At 38.2% G+C, this 21,308-nt stretch overlaps 1 protein-coding gene across 3 annotated transcripts in view; it reads left to right on the plus strand.

Moving 5' to 3' along the window:
• SLC25A12 (solute carrier family 25 member 12) overlaps positions 1-21,308 on the plus strand; it is a 113,194-nt gene that overhangs the window by 66,885 nt on the left and 25,001 nt on the right. For 2 of the 3 annotated variants that reach the window (XM_017862361.1, XM_017862359.1), the window contains 5 exons: positions 3,538-3,622; positions 14,859-14,940; positions 16,556-16,714; positions 19,780-19,832; positions 20,371-20,451. In XM_017862361.1, coding sequence (XP_017717850.1) covers positions 3,538-3,622; positions 14,859-14,940; positions 16,556-16,714; positions 19,780-19,832; positions 20,371-20,451 — 460 coding nt within the window. The remainder of the gene's footprint in view (positions 1-3,537; positions 3,623-14,858; positions 14,941-16,555; positions 16,715-19,779; positions 19,833-20,370; positions 20,452-21,308) is intronic. The other variant, XM_017862360.1, reaches the window with a different exon arrangement.

Consider the following 21,308-nt stretch of genomic DNA (forward strand, 5'->3'; position numbering starts at 1 on the left):
AGTACAAATTTCTTTTTTTTTTTTTTTTTTTTTGAGACGGAGTCTCGCTCTGTGCCCCAAGCTGGAGTGCAGTGGCTCAATCTCGGCTCACTGCAAGCTCCGCCTCCTGGGTTCATGCCATTCTCCTGCCTCAGCCTCCTGAGTAGCTGGGAGTATAGGCGCCCACCACCGTGCCCGGCTAATTTTTTGTATTTTTAGTAGAGACGGGATTTCACCGTGGTCTCGATCTCCTGACCTTGTGATCCGCCTGCCTCGGCCTCCCAAAGGGCTGGGATTACAGGCGTGAGCCACCGCGCCCGGCCAAAAGTACAAACTTCTAAATGGAGTAATCACTAACAAGAGAGTTCACACTTAAGGTGGTAATACTAGGAACAAAAGAGGGCTCAACACTGCCTTCAGGAGAGGAAGGGTCCAGATTGGTATATTTTCTAAAGGCTTCCTCCAGCCTGCCATAAAACACGGCTAGATTTTCCTCCTTGCCTTGTGCGACCTCCCTTACTTTATCATAATTTACTGCCTTAGTTATTCCCTTTTTCATTCCTCCAAGGAGAGCCTTATGAAATTTGGCCTGGTTGTTCATTCCCATGGGGGTGTTATAGTCCCAGTTAGGATCAGTAGCGGGGACTGTGTCTGGGTTTGGGCGATAACCCTGAGGGTTTTGGGCAAGTAAATCTTGGCAAGTGGCCTCAAAGATTCATTCCTTTTCCAAGGGGGTGCAACAAGTTGCTAGAAGAAATTGAACATCTCTCTATGAGAGATGAAAGGCTAAGGTCAAAGCTTGGAATCTATCTGCAAGTTTTCTGGGGTTCTCTGAAAAACTTCCTAGCTTTTTCTTTACATTGTTGTATGTCATTTGTGGAGAAGGGGACTGACACTCGGACCAGCCCCTCGGCTCCTGCTGCTTCCCTAAGGGATAGCAGGGCTATAGAGGTAGTTGAATAGGGTGTTCCCCTCTGAATGTGAGGGGGACTTAGCAGGGCCCTTGGCTTTAGCTCTTGGATTTGAGCTTCAGAAACACTTGGCAAGGGTTATATGGGAGTGGTTGCCATTGCCCCAAGAGACAGGTGGCCCTTGCATAAAGGAGGTCATCCACAATATCCGGTTCTGCCTTAGAACCTTCCTTTTGTGGGTAGGTTCTGGTAGTTTTGCAGATTGTTGGGTTTTGACATATGGCCATAAAGGCCTGCACGTGTAGGATTTCTGACCATTTACACTGCCTTTTGCAAAATAGGTCTAATTGCAGGATGGTGTTGTAATTAAGACTTCCCATTATTCCCGGCTGTCCAGCTAATTTTGGGGCCATACAGTATTACAGTGAAAAAAAAAAAAAAAAATCAGGTTTTTTCTCCTTAGATTGTCAGGGTCAAATTGATTCCAGTGGTTGAGAATGCAGCCAAGTGGGGAATCAGAAGGAATGGATGGAGAGTTGCCCATAGTGGTCTGGAAGAAAGAAGAGAACCTAGTTTATTTGGTGACTCAAATTTTACCGGGGCATCCCCCTGCAAAATCTCTGGGCCTTGATTGGGGTCCTCAGGGGTATCCCCCTTTAGGGCCCCATCTTAGTCTGACCTTAGGTGGGTGCTGGTACCACTTTGGGAAGGTTTTCTCCACCACTGATGACCCACTGTGAGCTTTCCTTTTGTCCCCTCATGAAGGCCTTGACTTCTAGCATCCTTTTAATTTGATAAGGCCATTGTTTCCTGTTCCACTGGAGTGATAGCCATGAACTTTAATAATAGGAACTAGAGGTTGGATGGATTTCTTTTGTTGTGTGGATTACAGGTAGTCTCAGCGGGGAAAGGTAGATTTGGAGCATGAAAAATGAAATAATAGGGTTGGCTATTCCACTCAGGCCCTCAACAAGAGAGGAAATGTTTAAAAATCCACCATCGTGACAGTGGACCCCATATAAGGGCAGGTCATTCTATAAAAGTAATATGGTGATGACAAAAGAAACTAGATGTAGAATGTATTCTAAAGATTGTGGGTCCCAAAAGTCCTCAGCAAGTTGAAGGGAAAGTCAGAATGCCTAAGAGATATCTTTTGCCATTACAAGCTACCTCTTTAGGAGAATTTGGCATAAGGAAAGAGGGCTTAAGTTGACTGAAACATGTGTGAGTTTGTTCTAGAAGAGCTGCCACTGTCAATTTCGTCATATGTAGGGATTAGGGACTGTAACCAAGAAAGACAGAAAAGAGTACTTATCCATTCTGGGCAGGGCAGCTATCTCCATTCACTTCTTGGCCTTCAGGTAACACCAGAGAGTGGCCCTGGCTAGTTGCCCTCAATTACCAAGGATCTACTAGGAAACAGCCTCTGAAAGACTGAAAAAAAGAAAAGGACTCAGGTCCCTCACCCAAACCAGGCAGTGGTGGTCAGGTGCTTCCACATGGATACCTTTCAGTCTCCCGGGAGAGTGGCCCTGGCCAGACACCTGCTGTTGCCTTCATGCTTACATGCTGTCTTGGAGAATCCTGTGTTGGAAAAGGGAAAGACAGCGGAAAAGGTTCCCCTCTGTGGAGTGGAGGGAGCCCTGCATGGAGATAGCTCCGGCCTGTGTCCGAAAAGAAAAAGGGAAAAGGAAAAGAGAAATAAATCCCCAAATTTGGGCTTACCTCCTGGCTGACTTGCCAAGGTATGTTACCAGTGGAGGGTCTTGACTATAAGTTGTCCAGTTTCTTGGCATGTTGAACAAAGAATTGGACAAAACACACAAAGTAATAGAAGACAAAAGCATAGCTTTATTGAAGCAAAAGTATACTCCACATATCAGGAGCAGGCTTGAGCAAGCAGCTCAAGAGCCCTAGTTGCAAATCATCTGGGGTTTAAGTACCCGTTAGAAGTTTCCTATTGGTTACACCCTATATAAATGAAGACTTGACCCACAACCAATCGGAGGCTGAAGTGAAGGCTCAGCCTGTGATCAATTGGAGGCTGAAGTGAAGGTTTAGCCTGCAACCAATCAGAGGCTGAAGTTATCCTACGCAAATGAAGAGTTGGCCCATGAGGCTGAAGTGAAGGCTCCCTGTCTCCAGACCCTATTCTCCTGCCTAAAAATGGGTCAAAACTCAAAGGCTTGGAAAGAACATATCGTTGAAAAAAAAAAAGAAGTCTCCCTCCTACCCTTGTTCCTTTCCTTGGAGGCAACCAGTATTTATCAGATTTATATGTATCCTTCCCAGATACTTCGCACCTGTGCTTTAAATAGATATCCTTAGGGGACACATTTAGTGGGTACGGACAGTCAATCTCTATATTTTGCTTCTGGCAATAATTATTTGATTTTAATGTCTATCACTGGAGTCTTACTAAATTCATGCACTCCACATTATTTCTCTGGAGTCTTTTGGGTTTTGTTGATGAAAACAGAGTTAAAAGGTTTTTTGGTCACTAAAATGATTTGTGTAAATAGGGAAGTAATGATTTTAAACTATAGTTCGGAGTTTTTTGTTTTTGTTTTTTTTTTTGGAGAAAAGATGATTTTGGCATGAGCAGTTTGTCAGTGTCTAACAATTCTTTCCTATATTTTTCCTGAAGGCGCTTGACTTTGGCAGATATTGAGAGAATAGCCCCATTGGCTGAGGGGGCCTTACCTTACAACCTGGCAGAACTTCAGAGACAGGTATGAGTAGTCTCATAAATATGATCACCTTAAAAAATGCTGAACTAGTAGCCTGAGTAGGAGCTGACAGCTTCTGAATGCTGTAAAAATTAAAAATTACTTTCCAGAGAAAGACTTTACTTAGCTTAAAGATTACCTTTATAGAACTACTGTTACCCCCACTTTTATAGAATGTATATGTGTATATATTTTTTAGATGGAGTCTGGCTCTGTTGCCCAGGCTGGAGTGCAATGGTGTGATCTCGGCTCACTGCAACCGCTGCCTTCTGGGTTTAAGAGATTCTCCTGCCTCAGCCTCCTGAGTAACTGGGATTACAGGCGTGCGCTACCACAACTGGCTAATTTTTGTATTTTTAGTAGAGACAAGGTTTTGCCATGTTGGGCAGGCTGGTCTCAAATTCGTGACCTCAGGTATCCATCCACCTCGGCCTCCCAAAGTGTTGGGATTACAGGCATTAGTCACCACGCCCAGCCTATAGAATATTTTTATGAGATAACTAGATTTATGTTTGTGTTTTGTTTTTTGTTTTGTTCAGATAAGGAAAATAAGAGTTCAAACATACATCGGTTTGACCCCCTTCCCCTTAGAATTAGCATTCTTTTCATTTGCCTCGTCACATTTGAAGATTATTGTTAGGTTTACTTTGTATCATTAAACTGGCATTTATAGGGTTTCTAAAATAAAAAAACTTCCCTCAAATGAAATAAATGATTCACTGGGATTATACCTTACAGATTACAACCTGGGAAAAAAAAAAAGTAGTGAAACCGGAAAGAAAATCTTGTCTGTTATTACATTTTTGATAAATATTAGTTTTGTTTTTTATAAATGTTAAGAATGATTAAAACAGTAGCTTCTGAGTCCTATAAAATTAATACAGTCCCATTTCTGATTACAAGTACTATCTTGGTAAGAAAAAGAAATTCCATGAAATTACCTTGAAGAGTGCAATGGAACAGTTTTTAACAAATCTTGTTTTAAGTTGAAACCTCTACTTCCATAGCACTTACGAAGTTTCAGTAGTAGCAGATGATCACATTGCTTTTGTGTGTGGGTAAGGGTTAGGAGGGCCAGTCATTGTCCTCCTGGTACTTTCCTGCTCTAATAGACATGGAACCTGCGTTCCTCATAATTCTCTAGGAGAGTGTGATGCCATACTAGGGTAGGCAACGTGGGGAGGGCATGGATAAAGAAGACAGGATACAGAGAGAAAGACAGAGAGAGAGAGGGCGCGCTACTAAATGTGCATGCTATAGAAAGAGGCTATGTCTGCTTTTTCTTCATTACTGCCACATTGGTGAGTAGCCAGGGTTGGTTTGCTGTTATTGTTCACCTTCACCAAATGTGTTAATGAAGCATCAAGATATGTTTAAGTGTAGTTCACTTTGGGAAGACTTGGTAGGAAACCTTTTTTCTACTTGAGCTCCATGGAATGGTGATTCTGCCTGTGAAACTAATTAGAATTTCCAGTTCTACTTTACATAAGGAACAAAAACATTTTGTAGTCAGGTTGAAGCAAATTGAAAATGGAAAAGAAACCATTATATCTACGTTTTATGTTAATACTTTGTTTACTTGATGTGTAATAAAGCTTCCTACAGATTAAAATGTATTGTAACTCATTGCAATTTAGCTTCTTTAGTATCAGAAAAACTCATTTACTTGCTGCCATCCAAGTTTATTTCCAGGCCGGGCCCAGTGGCTTATGCCCGTAATGCCAGCAATTTGGGAGGCTGAGGTGGGCAGATTGCTTGAGCCCAGAAGTTCCAGATCAGCCTGGGCAACATGGCACAACCCCATCTCTACCAAAAAAAAAAAAAAAAAGCAAAAAATTAGCCAGGTGTGATGGCGTGTGCTTGTAGTCCTAGCTACTTCGGAGACTGAGGGGGAGAATCACCTGAGCCCAGGAAGTTGAGGTTGCAGTGAGCCATGATTGTGCTACTGCACTCCAGCCTGGGCAACAGAGTGAGACCCTGTCTTAAAAAAAAAAAAAAAGAAAAAAGTTTATTTCCATTATGAGGTCTCATCTTCAGGGACCTTTAAAAAATAGATGGATTATTTCATTCAGATGATTTTTAAAAAATAACATTTATAAAATTACAACATTAATAAAAGGAAAGAAAAGGTGAAAATTTTAATAAAATTAAAAAAGACATTGAAATATTTAAAGAGCTCTTACTGAATTTAATTTTATTTTTTGTAGTATATACATTTGTGAAAATTTGCTCTTGAATTTTGAAAAATTGCATTTCAAAAGAAGATATTTTGCAGTGTTACATGTGTCTATTGACATAACTCTCCCTGAAGGTGTCCTTAATATTTGTAATTGGGAAATATTTCATTTAGCTTGTTAAAAACATTGTAAACTGAATTTGAAAGTCTCAACTCATTTCCTCCTCCTCAGTTTTTCTGCCCACCTGTCTTGCCCCTAGCAATTTTCCTAGAGGCCGTGTCTGAAGCTTGTTTTGCAATCTTTGGCATCCTGAGTCTGTGTCCTTCACATTTCTTCATCCTTAGGAAAGTGATGTAATTTTGCTACTGCTGTGAATTCTTTTTAAGACAGATTCAAGATGATTTGCCTGTCTTCAGTGGCGGTGCTGATGCTTTTATGCTGGGGTGGTTGGCCTCAAGGGTCTTGTCAGATATTTAGGAAGTGGGCAGTGATAAAAACCACCATTTTCTTCTTCCCTGGGTCTCTGATTGGTATCCAGAGTGATGGGGAGTGCTTTCTCTGACTTTCCTTAACCGGTGAGATGGTACAGGGATCTAGAATATCTAGAGAGCTGGTAGAGGTCTTAGGTATTCTTACATTGTCCCCAAAGGAAGAACCTCAGAGTCTCAGGACACTTTTTCTTTTTTTTTTTTTTTGGTGGAGACAGAGTCTCACTCTGTCACCCAGGCTGGAGTGCAGTGGCACAATCACTGTTCACTGCAGCCCTGACCTCCCTGGCTCAGGTGATCCTCCCACCTCACCCTCCTGAATAGCTGGGACTATAGGCATACACCACCATGCTCAGCTAATTTTTTTTCAGTAGAGACAGGGTTTAGCCATGTTTCCCAGACTGGTCTCAAACTCCTAAGCTTACATTAATCCACTGGCCTTGGCCTCCCAAAGTGCTGGGATTACAGTGTGCATGAGCCACTGCGCTCAGCTAAAATGTTTAATGTTTCCTCTCACATAGAAGATAGTCTTTCTACTGAGGCTTAGGTACAGAGAAATAAAAATTAAGATCTTAAGTATATATTTTCCTGTACATTATTATAGGAACAAAATCTGAGAAAATAGAACTCAACCAAAATAATAAATAATTATTAAAGTTTTATAGAAACAGATTTGTGAAGGTTAAGGATTCAGATTAATGTCCACTAATGGCCATTGTGAAATCTGACCTTTACTGTCCTTGAGATCTGATACAAGTTTATTTGGGCCTCAGTTTTCCCTTTAGTAAAGTGAGTATCTTCATGTATTTCTGAGAAGGCTTCAAGCTCCTGCATTCTGTAAAATGGTATGTATCAATGGATTTTATTTTCAGAATTCTGAATTTATCCTCCTTTTTCCTTTGTAACATTTAAAATTTTGTAAGGAATTCAGGCTGGACTCAAGTAGAATAATATGAAAATATGCTTAAGTTCTTATAGCAACCAAAGTAATGGAATAAACTTTCTTCAATTTTCAGCCTTGAAAAAACATTCTCAGTTAACATATTTCAGGTTTATGAGGCATTCTAAGGCAGCCATATAGACTACAATCCTAGTGACTCAGTTTTTAACATTCTTTAGTTCACAGAATTACAGTAATGCTAACCATAGCTATTCCCATGTTACTTCCAGAAGATATCTTGATGATTCTCTTGTGATTTTTCCTATATTGCCAAATTAGTAGTACATAATTACTTACATATATTATGCAGAGTATTCTCTTATATGAATCTATTAGAAACCTAAATATAAAATAGGAAGAAGGATATATGTTTTGTTATCTCACCTTATGAAAGGTGTTATGAAAACACTTCTTTATGATGGAGAATCTGTGAGTCCAGAAATAGAAGTTATGAGGGAGACAGTAGTTAAGAGGTTGGCCACTGATTATGTAACATCCTCTCATTCTGTTTCCTCCTTTATTAAATAGGGACAGTACTCCAGGCACAGTGGCTTGTGCCTATAATCCCAGCACTTTGGGAGGCCAAAGTGGGCAGATTGTTTTGAGCCCAGTAGTTTGAGACCAGCCTGGGCAATATGATGAAACTCTGTCTCTACAAAAACATACAAAAAATTAGCCAGGCATGGTAGAATAAGCCAGGTACATGGTAGCACCTATAGTCTCAGCTATTTGGGAGGCAGAGGTGGGAGGATAGCTTGAGCGCAGGAGTTTGAGGCTGCAGACAGCTGTGATCATACTACTGCACTCCAGCCTGAGTGACAGAGCAAGACCCTGTCTCAAATAAATAAATAAGTAAATAAATAAATAAGGATAACAGTATTCATCTTTACAGGATTATTATGAGAATTACACGAGTAATAATACACTTACATTAAGCCTAACACCTGGTAAGCATGCAACAAATGTTAACTGCTACTATTGTGCTTATTACTATTATCAAATATGAGAAGCCTATATAAGCAAACTCCAAGATCGGCTGAAACATATATGTGACACAATCGCTTAATCTACTCTCATCTACTTCCATTAGGTAAAAGGGGATGAGAAGTGAGGAAAAAGTATTAATGTATCTTTGTATTTTTTTAAGTGCCTGAAATGTTTTATATTTTAATTTTTTGATGCTGGTTGAAATTCTACCAGGCCTATTTTTAAAAATTTTTAGTTAATGGTGGATATTCAACAAGGAAAAAAAATCACTACCCCATACCATACACAAAAGTCTTTTCCTGTTCCTAAATGTGAAAGATTAAAGAGGATAACACGAGAGATTCTATTTATGATCTAGAGATAAGCAGAGATTTTGTAAATAGTACAGAACACCAGTCATAAAGAAAAAGATTCATAAGTTAAACTTCATTAGATTTAAGAACTTTTATCAAAATATACCACTAAGAGTGTGAAAAGACAAGTTACACAATAGGCAGAGATATTTGCAATACATTTAAATAATAGAGGATCTGTATCCAGAATATATAGTATAATAAACTTCTGCAAATTTATAAGCAAAAGGCAGGCAATGCAATAGAAAAATTGGCAAAATGCCTGAAGAGAAACCTCTCAAAAGAGGATATCCAAATGGTATGGAAAAATAATAGAAAAGTTTAATACCATTAGTACAAGAAAACACACACTAAAACTACAATGGGATGCTATTTTGTACTATCCAGATTAATCAAAATTATACTCTGACAATGGCAAGTGTTGTTCAAGAGGTGAAGGAATGGAAATTGCTAGCATCACAACTTTGGAAACTATTTGTCAGTACCACTGCAGTTGAAGAAACACATACCCCGTGACCTGTCGGTTCCTCTCCTAGGAGTCGTCCCTAACAAAAATGTTTACACAAGTGTGTTAAGAGATATGTACAAGAAAGTTTAGGCCGGACATGGTGGCTCACACCTGTAATCCCAGCACTTTGGGAAGCTGAGGTGGGTGGATCACTTGAGGTCAGGAGTTTGAGACCAGCCTGGCTAACATGATGAATCCCCATCTCTACAAAAAATACAAAAAATTTAGCCAGGCATGGTGGTGTGCACCTATAGTCCCAGCTTCTTGGGAGGCTGAGGGATGAGAATTGCTTGAACCCAGGAGGTAGAGGTTGCAGTGAGCCAGGAATGTGCCACTGCACTTTAGCGTGGGCAACAGAGAGAGACTGTGTCTCAAAAAAAAAAAAAAAAAAAAAAAAAAAGAATGTTTATAGCAGCATTATTTGCAATTGCAAAAATATTGGAACAATCTAAATACCATCAGTAGAATGGATAAATATGTTGTGCTATTAAGATGACCTACAGTGAGAGAAATGGAAATTTTGATTTGAGGGAAGTGAGATAAAAGAGAAAATGGATTGCAGAAAGAAGACGATGTATATTTTTGAAGCATGTTAATAGTTTGGATATTAAAACCAGGTTATAGACCAATTTTGGCCCTATGTGAAAATGGGAAAACCCTCTCTTTTTCTTTACTGTATATTACATAATTACTTTTTCAACTGTATGGGATAAATGATCTGTGACGGACCTGCTTGGGTATATATGTACTTTCTTTAAAAAAGTTTTGTTTCTATGGGAAATTATATTAAAGCTATAGGCCACTCACTAAAAGAACTATGGAATATAAGCTGGATTGTGTTCTGTCAAAACATTATTAGAATTATTAAGAATTATTATTTTAACTTTTAAGTTTGGGGGTACATGTGAAGGTTTGTTACATAGGTAAACGTGTCATGGGATTTTTTGTACATATTATTTCGTCACCCAGGTATTAAGCCCAATACCCAATAGTTATCTTTTCTGCTCCTCTCCTTTCTCCCCTACTCCTCTCTCAAGTAGACTCCAGTGTCTGTTGTTTCCTTCTTTGTGTTCATAATAAGCTCTTATCACTTAGCTCCCACTTGTAAGTGAGAACATAACGGTATTTGGTTTTCTGTTCCTGTGTTAGTTTGCTAAGGATAATGGCCTCCAGCTCCATCCATGTCACTGCAAAAGACAGGATCTCATTCTTTTTTATGGCTGCATATTATAATTATTTTAATCTTTATTTTGTGTATAGCATTCCTTAGACATAGGACTTTGTTTTCTTTGTGTAATTTGCATTTCTGTGGCCCTTCTTTTGGATTCATGAGCACATACAGGAAGACATTACAGTCCATTTAGGAATTCCTTTTTTTGGAACATTTTACCTCTTTCACCTGTGATATTTTACCACAAAAGGAAGTCTGTTCTCAAAAAGAAAATTAGGTTTATGTACTAGCTATTATTTATTAGTCATTTAACTCATTTAAATTATTAGATTTGAAGACTTACTGTAGTCTTTAACACAACTTAACTCCCTTTTACTGAGAGAAAAGTATGTATTGTTTAGCATTCAGGAAAAAAAAATAAATATATATATATATATAGAGGACCTCATCTCCTTCTCCTAACTGTCATGGCTTTAGGTTTTAATCTTACTTTGTAAGGCCAAGAATATTGAATTCAAATTCCAGACTATTGAAGTCATAGATGTAATTTGCAGACGGGAAAATTTTGTTTTGTTTTCCCTAGCCTTATTTTGCCATTCCAGTCATACATTTTGTTTTATAGAATCTAGCCTTTTCCCCCCTTCCAGTGCTCGAGATAAAACTTTAGCTATTTTTCCCTTTTATTCTACCCATTAATAGTGTGTCATTTGAAAGAGGTAGTTCTCCCTATTGAGTTGGCAGTGTGGTTTGACTTGTTAACTGACATAATCTTGCCTTATCTAATGCATCATCACTGCTCACTGCAGCCTCAACCTCCCAGACGTAAGTGATCCTTCCACTTCAGCCTCTTCAGTAGCTGGGACCACAGGCATGTACTACCATGCCTAGCCATTTTTGTATTTTTTGGAGAGATGGAGTTTTACCATATTGCCCAGGCTGGTCTTGAACTCTTGGGCTCAAGTGATCTGCCTGCCTCAGCCTCCCAAAGTGCTGGGATTACTGGTGTGAGCAACCTCACTAGACCTAATTCTCACTTACCAAATGAGATACCTATAACAAAAAAATGAAGAGAACATCTCTTTAAATGAGGTCTCAACTTATTTCCTATCACACACATATGCTTAGGGAGTAGGTTAAAAATCATTTAAGATTCTCAACTCTTGTTTTGAAAAACACTTAATTAACCTTGTTAAATATCAAACTTTATGATCATAATCATAACCTTAAGGGAAAGAGCGTCTTTTCCTTTGGCACATTTGTTCACGGCAGGCAATCTTCTTAGTGCTGAGTGTTTTCCTTCAGCCTAAATGCTAAAAATTCAGTACACAGTCATTAATAGGGATGACAGCGATAGCATTTCATTTATGAATATTCATGAAGTGAAATCCATAGCATTAATTACATTAATTTACATACCTGAATACAAGCAAGTCATAAGTGATAACTAAGCCTTAAAAAAAATGTTGCTGACCATATACTGTATATTTTCTTTTAAATGTTATTTAATAAGGGCAAAGGTGACATTTCTGTCAAAAGGCATTTGGGTATTTATAGTTAGAAATGTTTTTAGCAAAGAATTAAAACACAGTATAGTCCTTCAGTTTTCATAGGATTTTGTAGGGCTTATAAACGTTCTTTAAAGGAAGAAAGTATAAAGAAAAATACATGTGGTTGAATACAGGAGAAACCTTTTATATGAATAAGGGAATTAGTGGTTACTTGATGCTTATTTAGGATCATAGGCTTTTTATTCTATGAGTTTTAATTCAACATATTTTGAAAGGATACATGATTGAAAATAATTCATAATCTATGATAATGAGATTTATTTTCATCCAGTTTTGTGATTGAGAAACTCTTAAGTGGGGGCAATAACGTTCTATATACATTTTTTTTTTTTTGAGGCGGAGTCTTGCTCTGTCACCCAGGCTGGAGTGCAGTGATGTGATCTCAGCTCACAGCACCCTCCACCTCCAGGTCCAAGTGATGCTCCCACTTCAGCCTCCCAAGTAGCTGGGATTATAGGCACCTGCCACTACACCTGACTAATTTTTGCATTTTTAGTAGAGATAGAGTTTCACCATGTTGGCCAGGCTGGTCTTGAACTCCTGACCTCAAGTGATCCGCCCACCTCAGCCTCCCAAAATGCTGAGATTACAGGTATGAGCCACTGCACCGGCCCAGTACATTTTTAAAGAAGTTAAAAACATATGCCAATGTGTTTAGTAGGTAGCATAATAGCTATATAGATTTTAAAATGTAAGCTAAAATGCCTATCTTTGTTTGGGCTCCTATTACAAATTACCATAGGTGGTTTAGATAACAAACATTTCTTTCTCATAGTTCTAGAGGCTAGAAAGTACAAGATCAAGGTGCTGGCTGATTCATTTACTGGTAAGGGCCCTGTTCCTAGTCTGTAGACAGCAGGCTTCTTGTTATATCCTTGTTATATCCTTGTTATATCCTTGTTATATGAGGGAGAGATAGAGGGAGGTCATCTTTCTTGTGTCTTTTCTTATAATGGCACTAATCCTATCATGAGGGCTCCATTTTCATGACCTAATTACTACCCAAAGTTGCCACCTTCACATACTATCACACTGGGCAGTAGGGTCTCAACACATGAATTTTGGGGAGTCACAAGCATTGAATCCATAGCAATGCCATAACTTGAATTCCTTCAAAGTATATGAGATTAAATATCATCACTGCCTTGAAAGGACAGATTGTGTTTATGTTTTCAACTGTTGTCTTTGAAACAAAGTATCAGAATTAACTGGTTAATCAATATTTTAGAAACTCATTGAAGCATATTCAGTTAATTATACTGAAGCATATTCAATATAGTGGGCCCTCTATCTGCTTGAGTGCCATGTCCTTGGATTCAACCAACTGTGGATGGAAAATATTTGGGAAAAAACAAACAATAAAAAATAACACTACAACAATAAAAAATACAAAATTTAAAAACACAGCATAACAATTATTTACATCTTATTTACCTTATATTAAGTATTAGAAGTAATGTAGAGATGATTTGAAGTATACCAGAGGATGTGCATAGGTTATATGAAAATACTACACATTTTAGATCAGGGACATGAGCATCCATGGATTTTGGTATTGGAAAGCAATATCAGGAATATTTTTGTGCCAGGTGAGGTGGCTCATGCCTATAATCCCAGCACTTTGGGAGGTTGAGGTGGGAGGATTGCTTGAGCTCAAGAGTTTGAGACCAGCCTGGGCAACATAGACAGACCCCATCTCTACAAAAAATTTAAAAATTAGCTGGGCATGGTGACATGCACCTGTAGTTCTAGCTACTTCAGAGGCTGAGGCAGTGGGATGGCCTGAACCTGGGAATTTGAGGCTGCAGTGAGCCGTGTTTGTGCCACTACATTCCAGCCTGGGCATCAGAGTGAAACTCTGTCTCCAAAAAAAAAAAAAAAGAATATTTTGCATTAATTAATACGTGAAATATAAAATTACTTAGAAACATTTATCTCATTCTTTTATAATTTCTATTTTTGTATATACTTTAAAATACATCTTATATATAATTAATGTATATTAGATTTTGTATATATAATTAAGACATTGGCAAGTATGTTAACTTTTTATTTAGTTTATTCTGTCATTTCATACTGTTTACATAGTATAGAAGGTCTTTTCATAATGAAAATATTAAAGAACAAGACTGACACACTAGTATAGACAAGTTATCTTAGATCCTTTCTTTATGCTATGGGATACCTGTGAAATAACATCTAGTGGAATTTTTCTCATTATTATTACAGATTTTATGTTAGAACTATGACAGTAGTCATTAGAGATGACAGATTATGATCAATATTCTCTGATTTAAGAATCAAGTTAATTTTTATACACTTTAGAAAGCTTTTTAAATTTTAAGTCAAAGAAGGAAAAAAAATTTATAACTGAAATGCTTGTTTACCTGAAAGATTCACTTCTGTAAACTGATAGTGTATTCCCCCAACAGTAGCAGATAAATGAGGCATTAATAGGCTTGTAAAAATTGGGGTAAGGGGCCGGGCGCGGTGGCTCAAGCCTGTAATCCCAGCACTTTGGGAGGCCGAGGCGGGCGGATCACGAGGTCAGGAGATCGAGACCATACTGGCTAACACGGTGAAACCCCGTCTCTACTAAAAAAATACAAAAAACTAGCCGGGCAAGGTGGCGGGCGCCTGTAGTCCCAGCTACTCCGGAGGCTGAGGCAGGAGAATGGCGTAAACCCGGGAGGCGGAGTTTGCAGTGAGCTGAGATCTGGCCACTGCACTCCAGCCTGGGCGGCAGAGCGAAATTCTGTCTCAAAAAAAAAAAAAAAAAAATTGCGATAAGGGGGAAGCTACTGTGTATTTGGCTTAATATGGCTTTTAAATGCTGATGATAGAGTTATCTATTTTTAAATACATTGCTTTCGTTTTTGGCTGCATGAATATCCTATTTTCTTCTTTTGGAAAATATACTACTGCATTACCAATATCACTTTTAGGTTTTGTTTTTTCTTGTCTTAAAATAGTCAAATTGTAGTTTTTTTCACTTACTGTGTGCTCTTTCAAGATTTTTTTTTTACTTGCTTTCTTCTTCTCTGCAGCAGTCTCCTGGATTAGGTAGGCCTATCTGGCTCCAGATTGCCGAGTCTGCTTACAGATTCACTCTGGGCTCAGTTGCTGGAGGTGAGTGACATGTCTGTGTGCTGTTTGAGGCTTGTGTTAACGTAATATTATCTCACTAGACTGTGGCAGATCAGCAAAGGTGTAGTTCATTGTTCCCATGGGTCATGACTTCAGGGCTTTCTGAAGTGTTCTTTATTTTTACCTATGATCAGGGGACTTGTAATAGCAATGACTGTGGACCATCTGGCTCCAGTCTGTCTTCAGGACAAAACCTCTGTAATGATGTGAAAGTCTGGGATACAGTGCTGCACTCACCTTAATCATACTGGCATAAAAAAATGGAAAATGAGACTGTGTTTATGGGGCAGGTTAAGAAATTGAGATTTGCTATTATCCTTATCATACGCAGGAACGGAAAACCAAATACCGCATGTTCTCGCTTATAAGTAGGAACTAAATAGGAACTTACGAACACAAAGAAGGAAACAGACGCTGGGATCTACTTGCTGGGGAAGGTGGCAGGAAGGAGGGGAGCAGAAAAAATAGCTATTGGATACTGAGATTAATACCTGGGTGATGAAATATGTACAACAAACGCCCATGACATGTGTTTATCTATGTAACAAACGTTCATATATACTCTATACCTACAATAAAACTAAAAAATAAAAAATAAAAAAGAAACTGAGATTTGGGATATGAATCCCAGAACCTCATGAAATAAAACAGCCTCTCAAAGTGATTCACTTGTGCTTTTCTGCTTATATGTTTTCCTTTCCCTTATCACTTGTTTGACAATATCTGGACTTGATGTTTATTTGCAAAAATGAACTTCCCTTCCCTCCCTGTTCACAGTCAAAATTTGAGAGACTGTTTTTGCTTAAATACTCTACATAGAAAATGTGTACAATCTGAAGTTGCTTTGTTGAGAAGAAACTAGCAGGTGTGATTAAAATGCTTACGATTTTTTAAGATAAGCCTGAACTCAAAATACTTTTTTTTTTCTTTTCACTCTCAGTTTTAGAAGTTACAAACCAGGTTTCGGCTTTCAGCAGTCGAAGTGTGTAATACTCTCGTTCATGTAAATAAATTTTTCAGTCCCTGAGAAATTCTAAAGAACAGCCGTATTTTCTTTCAAACCAAATTCTATACATAGGGATAGGATAATGTTGAAATGTGTCTCCAATATTATGGTTGTAACTATGATTAATTTACCGAGATGCTTTATTAAACTAAATTTTAAAATTGTAGCCATCTAGTGTACGGATATAGTCATTTTAAGAAGTAACTGGCATAATATTTAGGCATTTAATGGAAAATATAAGTAAATGTTTTATATAATAGTTTAATGTTGTTATTATAGAAAACTGAGTGTTAACTATCTAATTTGGGAAGTGACTCAATAATCCACTCTGTAATTTATGAACCTAAGATATCAAAGAGCATTCTTGACAGTTGTTCTCTGTAGCAGCTGTATTTATGGATTTCAGTGGTTGCTATAGCCTGCTATCCCTAAGGTGTGTGTGAGGGAAAGAAAAATACTAACATAAAGTCTCTTTTGTGAGAATACATATTGTGTTCTATTTTTTCATCCTTTAAGATAAGATTTGTCATCCTTATGGACTCTCCATTTAATTGTGTTCTTTTTTAAGCCTAAAAATTGTTCTGTTTGTAGCTGTGGGAGCCACTGCAGTGTATCCTATAGATCTGGTGAAGACCCGAATGCAAAACCAGCGTGGCTCTGGCTCTGTTGTTGGGGAGCTGATGTACAAAAACAGCTTTGACTGTTTTAAGAAAGTCTTGCGCTATGAGGGCTTCTTTGGACTCTACCGGGGTGAGTAAGCAAATCCCAGCTGCTGAAGTTAGTGATTTGATCTCACCAGCAGCAGATTTTAACTCACTAATTATGGAAGCCAATATGTAGTATGCCTAACCAGACTAGGTCTGTTTCTCTCTTTTTATTTTCTCTTTGCTCATTTACCTTTTTACATTCTTTCTGGTGATTAGCAGTATTAATCTGCAAACAAGGTCTTCATTTCTTCTTCTTGCTATTTATATTTCTTGGTATCCAAATTATGTGTTTGTCCCAACATGGGTCTATGTCACCACGCTTCTACAAACCAAGGCACATATCTGCAGGTGGAATACAAGGATGATAGCTAAGAAATATAGAGCTGCTTTTCTCAAACAATTAAAGAGAAGAAATACATCTCTTTTCTGTGAAAAAGAAGCCAGGCTACCACTCAAAGATGAGTTTACCCTCCATGTATTTGTTTCACCTGAAAGAAATATCAAATGTTTTTGTCTCTTTCAGGGAACATTTATAAATTTTTTCCAATGAGTCATCTGAAGGTTTAAAAAAAAAAAAAAAAAGGGAAAACCCTTTGGTTCCAAGTCTAATTCTTGCTCCTTTCCCCTACTTATCTCAGAGGTGTACAGTCAAAACAGAGATTTTCTTTTGCAGGGAATGTTAGCAGCCATTCTAGACTGAGCACAGTGCAGTTGGCAACAGAGGTAGCAGCCCCATGCAGAATTCTCCCCACCCCCAGTTGTCTTTGTAGGAACTTGTCTCTTTGGAGAGAGAATGACTTTCATGTATGTGTTTTCACATTAGAATATAGGGTTTCCTTTGGGAAGGAGATTAATTTTTTAATCTCTTTGGGCGCCACTTGGGATTCTTTGAAAATGCTCTCTACATGCTCAAGTCCAGGCCATTTATGTAATTTACTGTACTTGTTTGTTTGCACACACAAGCTCATTAATCCCTAGCCTATTCTGAGCTCTGTTGAACTATTTGGCTTAGAAATCTTCCTAAGAAAGACTGGGCCCGAACAAAGCTTTGGGCTCATGGACAGGAGAAAAAAAAGCACCTCTGGTTAGCATTATATACAGGTATTCAATCAAAAAATATAACTCCGATAAACTCATAATTGAAGTAGAGGGTCACAAGGATGTCCATATTTAGCATTATGTATAGAATAAGAGGAGAGAGTCATTCTGAAATCAAACTAGGCTCAAGTACCCTGCTCTTGAGAATGAATGTGATGAGTTTTCCTCAAATATTCAGAACTGTAGACTCTTTGAATTCCACCTGTACAGCATGTACCCTGTGGAAAGGGGTACAATATCCAGAATGCAGATCTTTCTGTGTGAATGCTTGTTTTAACTGATTAAACCCTGTATATCCATATTTTATTTAATGGGGAATCAAGGTTAAGTGGCATTAAGGTTGTTTTTTTCCTTGATATCTCCAGTGTTTCTTTGTTGAGTAATGATGTTTCTCCTCTTTGGTATACTTTTAAATTGCAAAGAAAATGTCCCCTATTAAAAGGAACCTAGATATTTACTGCACAGTTTAGCCTTCTCAATGAATAGGTGCTTACAGAAGATTTCATTTGAGAGGGATGTCATGTTAATTAAATGGATGCAATATAGCAAGTAGGGGAGGGGATTGTTGGTTTTATTCAGGATGTAAGCTCAAAAAAGCAGTTCTTTAAATGAGAGACTTTTGTATTAGGGAGAAGATTGTAGGAGTCCTGTATGTGAGCACTATGATTATTGAGATTGTCATATATTGCTTGGAACTGGTCCATTATTCTGTCAGATGATTGACAAAATTGTTGACAGATTAGCTAAATTTCTTTGCAGGCAACAATGATAAAATGACACAAATCGGTACTTTATTAAATTCCATGAGCCTTATTGAGGCGAGTTGTAAAACAAATATGCATGCTGACATGGTTGTTTGGGAGTTAGATTAAAAGTAATTGAGTCTGATAATCACGAGGGTTAGAAAGTTAAGACTGCCATCTGCTGATTTGTTCTTTTAAATCAGTCTGCTACCCATGAAAAGTGTGTGTGGATTTGTGTGTATCATTGATAATTCAGTCTGACTGACAGTAGCCAATATGTATGATTACTTGCTGGCTCTCAGCTTATGGAAAATCACTCAGCAGTATCCTCAAAGCAGGCTGCAGATCAGCAGTCAGCAAGCAGGCAAACACATATATAACTCCGCTTTGGCTGGATGATTTAAAGAATATAAAATGTTTATTGTTAGCATCTTTTAAAATGTATGGAAAAGTATGCTAACAATTCGGATAAGCTGTGTGCTTTAGAAAGCTGAGCCCAACAGATGTTGTTTATTTTTTTCTTTTCCAGTTTACAACCAGCCTGGGAAATGTAACTTTCTAAGGATTATGATTTCCTTTGTTTTGAGGGGATTCTTTTAAAATGTCTTAAGCTTGACATATATTAGTAAATAAGAATACAACAGGCATATGCTTTTGCTTATAGGAGATATTCATTAAACAATACTTAAAACTGCATTTTTCTTTGCAGTTTTGGCTTCCTTTTAAATAAATGAATATTGAATGCTGTGTTTCTCTGAAGAGATTATAGGAGTTAGTATTCTGTAATAACCAAGCCACTGTATGCCATTATGTAGGTAGTATAGTTTGTGGCAAAATCTGGGTATGCTTAACAGCATGCTTTTCAGAGCTTTTCCAAGTGTACAGTGTCTGTGTATGTTTATATGTTTTTGGTTATAACAAGGGAGGGAATTTGGTTACATTGTTACTGGCAGTGTTCCCAGAATAGAGAAGACCCGTGGCTCTGTTTCTTCCTCATGGACTTTTTGGGAAGTGTTGGATAACCAGGCTTTAAAGTCAGCATGCTTAAGAAGAGGATTTATAGCCTCAAGAAAACATGACATTATACTGCATTTGTGAATAATGATTGCATATGTATACAGAGTTTTCAGGGTGATCTTTTTCCCATTTTAATGAAAACTCTAAAATGTTTGACGGGTAAATAATACGGGGGAAACTCCTTGTTGTTGGGCTTGTGTTTTCATGTCTGGTACATCTATATTGCTGATAATTCTGTCCCTTTACCTAGGTCTGATACCACAGCTTATAGGGGTTGCTCCAGAAAAGGCCATTAAACTGACTGTAAGTTTCTCTCTAACTGAATTTATGTCATTTGTTTAGATTACCATTAAGCCAAAAAACTGAAGTCAAGGCTCGGCATGGTAGCTCATGCCGATAATCCCAGCATTTTGGGTGGTGGGAGGATCACTTGAGACCAGGAGTTCCAAACCAGCATAAGCATAGTAATAATTCAGCGGTACCAAAACAACAACAGCAACAAAAATTGAAAATTAGCCAAGTGTGGTGACGCATGGCAGGAGGCTGGTATGGGAGGATTGCTTGAGTCCAGGAATTTGAGGCTGTAGTGAGCTATGATCATGCCACTGCACTCCAGCCTGAGCAACAGCTTGAGACCCTATCTCCAAAACAAAACTAGAATTGATGCTGCCAACACTGGCACACTATCACAGAATTTGTAAAACTTTAACTTTACATGTAAGCATTTGATCATTTTTAATTTTATCATAAGACAAATATTTTGCTGACTTGGAAAAGCAACAGTGTGCCAGAAGAGAAACGGTTGGGAATTTTGGTTAACTGATGTTGTCTTTCTAATTAGGTTAATGATTTTGTTCGGGACAAATTTACCAGAAGAGATGGCTCTGTTCCACTTCCAGCAGAAGTCCTTGCTGGAGGCTGTGTAAGTATTACTCTTAGGCGCTTCTTGTGACAAATATATTCTGTTAACCTTTTTGCACAGATATGATAGATATCTGAGTGGCATTTCCCTTGAACTCAAGGGATTCTAAGCAAGTTTTCTCAGTAATCATATGGAATAACTTTTAAATTTTATTGTAAAAGCTAACTGGTTTTGAGTATAGAAAAGAGGTAGCATTTTCCTCCAATTAGAATGGTGATCATTAAAATGTCAGGAAACAACAGATGCTGGAGAGGATATGGAGAAATAGGAACGCTTTTACACTGTTGGTGGGAGTGTAAATTAGTTCAACCATTGTGGAAGACAGTGTGGTGATTCCTCAAGGAGCTAGAACTAGAAATACCATTTGACCCAGCAATTCCATTACTGGGTATATAACCAAAGGCTTATAAATCATGCTGCTATAAAGACACATGCACAAATATGTTTATTGCGGCACTATTCACAATAGCAAAGACTTGGAACCAACCCAAATGCCGATCAGTGACAGACTGGATTAAGAAAATGTGGCACATACACACCATGGAATACTATGCAGCCATCAAAAAGGATGAGTTCATGTCCTTTGCAGGGACATGGATGAAGCTGGAAACCATCATTCTCAGCAAACTATCGCAAGAACAGAAAACCAAACACATGTTCTCACTCATAGGTGGGAATTGAACAATGAGAACACTTGGACACAGGACAGGGAACATCACACACCAGGGCCTGTCGGGGGTTGGGGGTTTAGGGGAGGGATAGCATTAGGAGAAATACCTAATGTAAATGATGAGTTGATGGGTGTAGCAAACCAACATGGCACATGTATACATATGTATCAAACCTGCACGTTGTGC

This window comes from Rhinopithecus bieti, unplaced genomic scaffold (assembly GCF_001698545.2).
Source record: "Rhinopithecus bieti isolate Rb0 unplaced genomic scaffold, ASM169854v2 scaffold_63316, whole genome shotgun sequence".
In the NCBI taxonomy this organism is placed as follows: domain Eukaryota; kingdom Metazoa; phylum Chordata; class Mammalia; order Primates; family Cercopithecidae; genus Rhinopithecus; species Rhinopithecus bieti.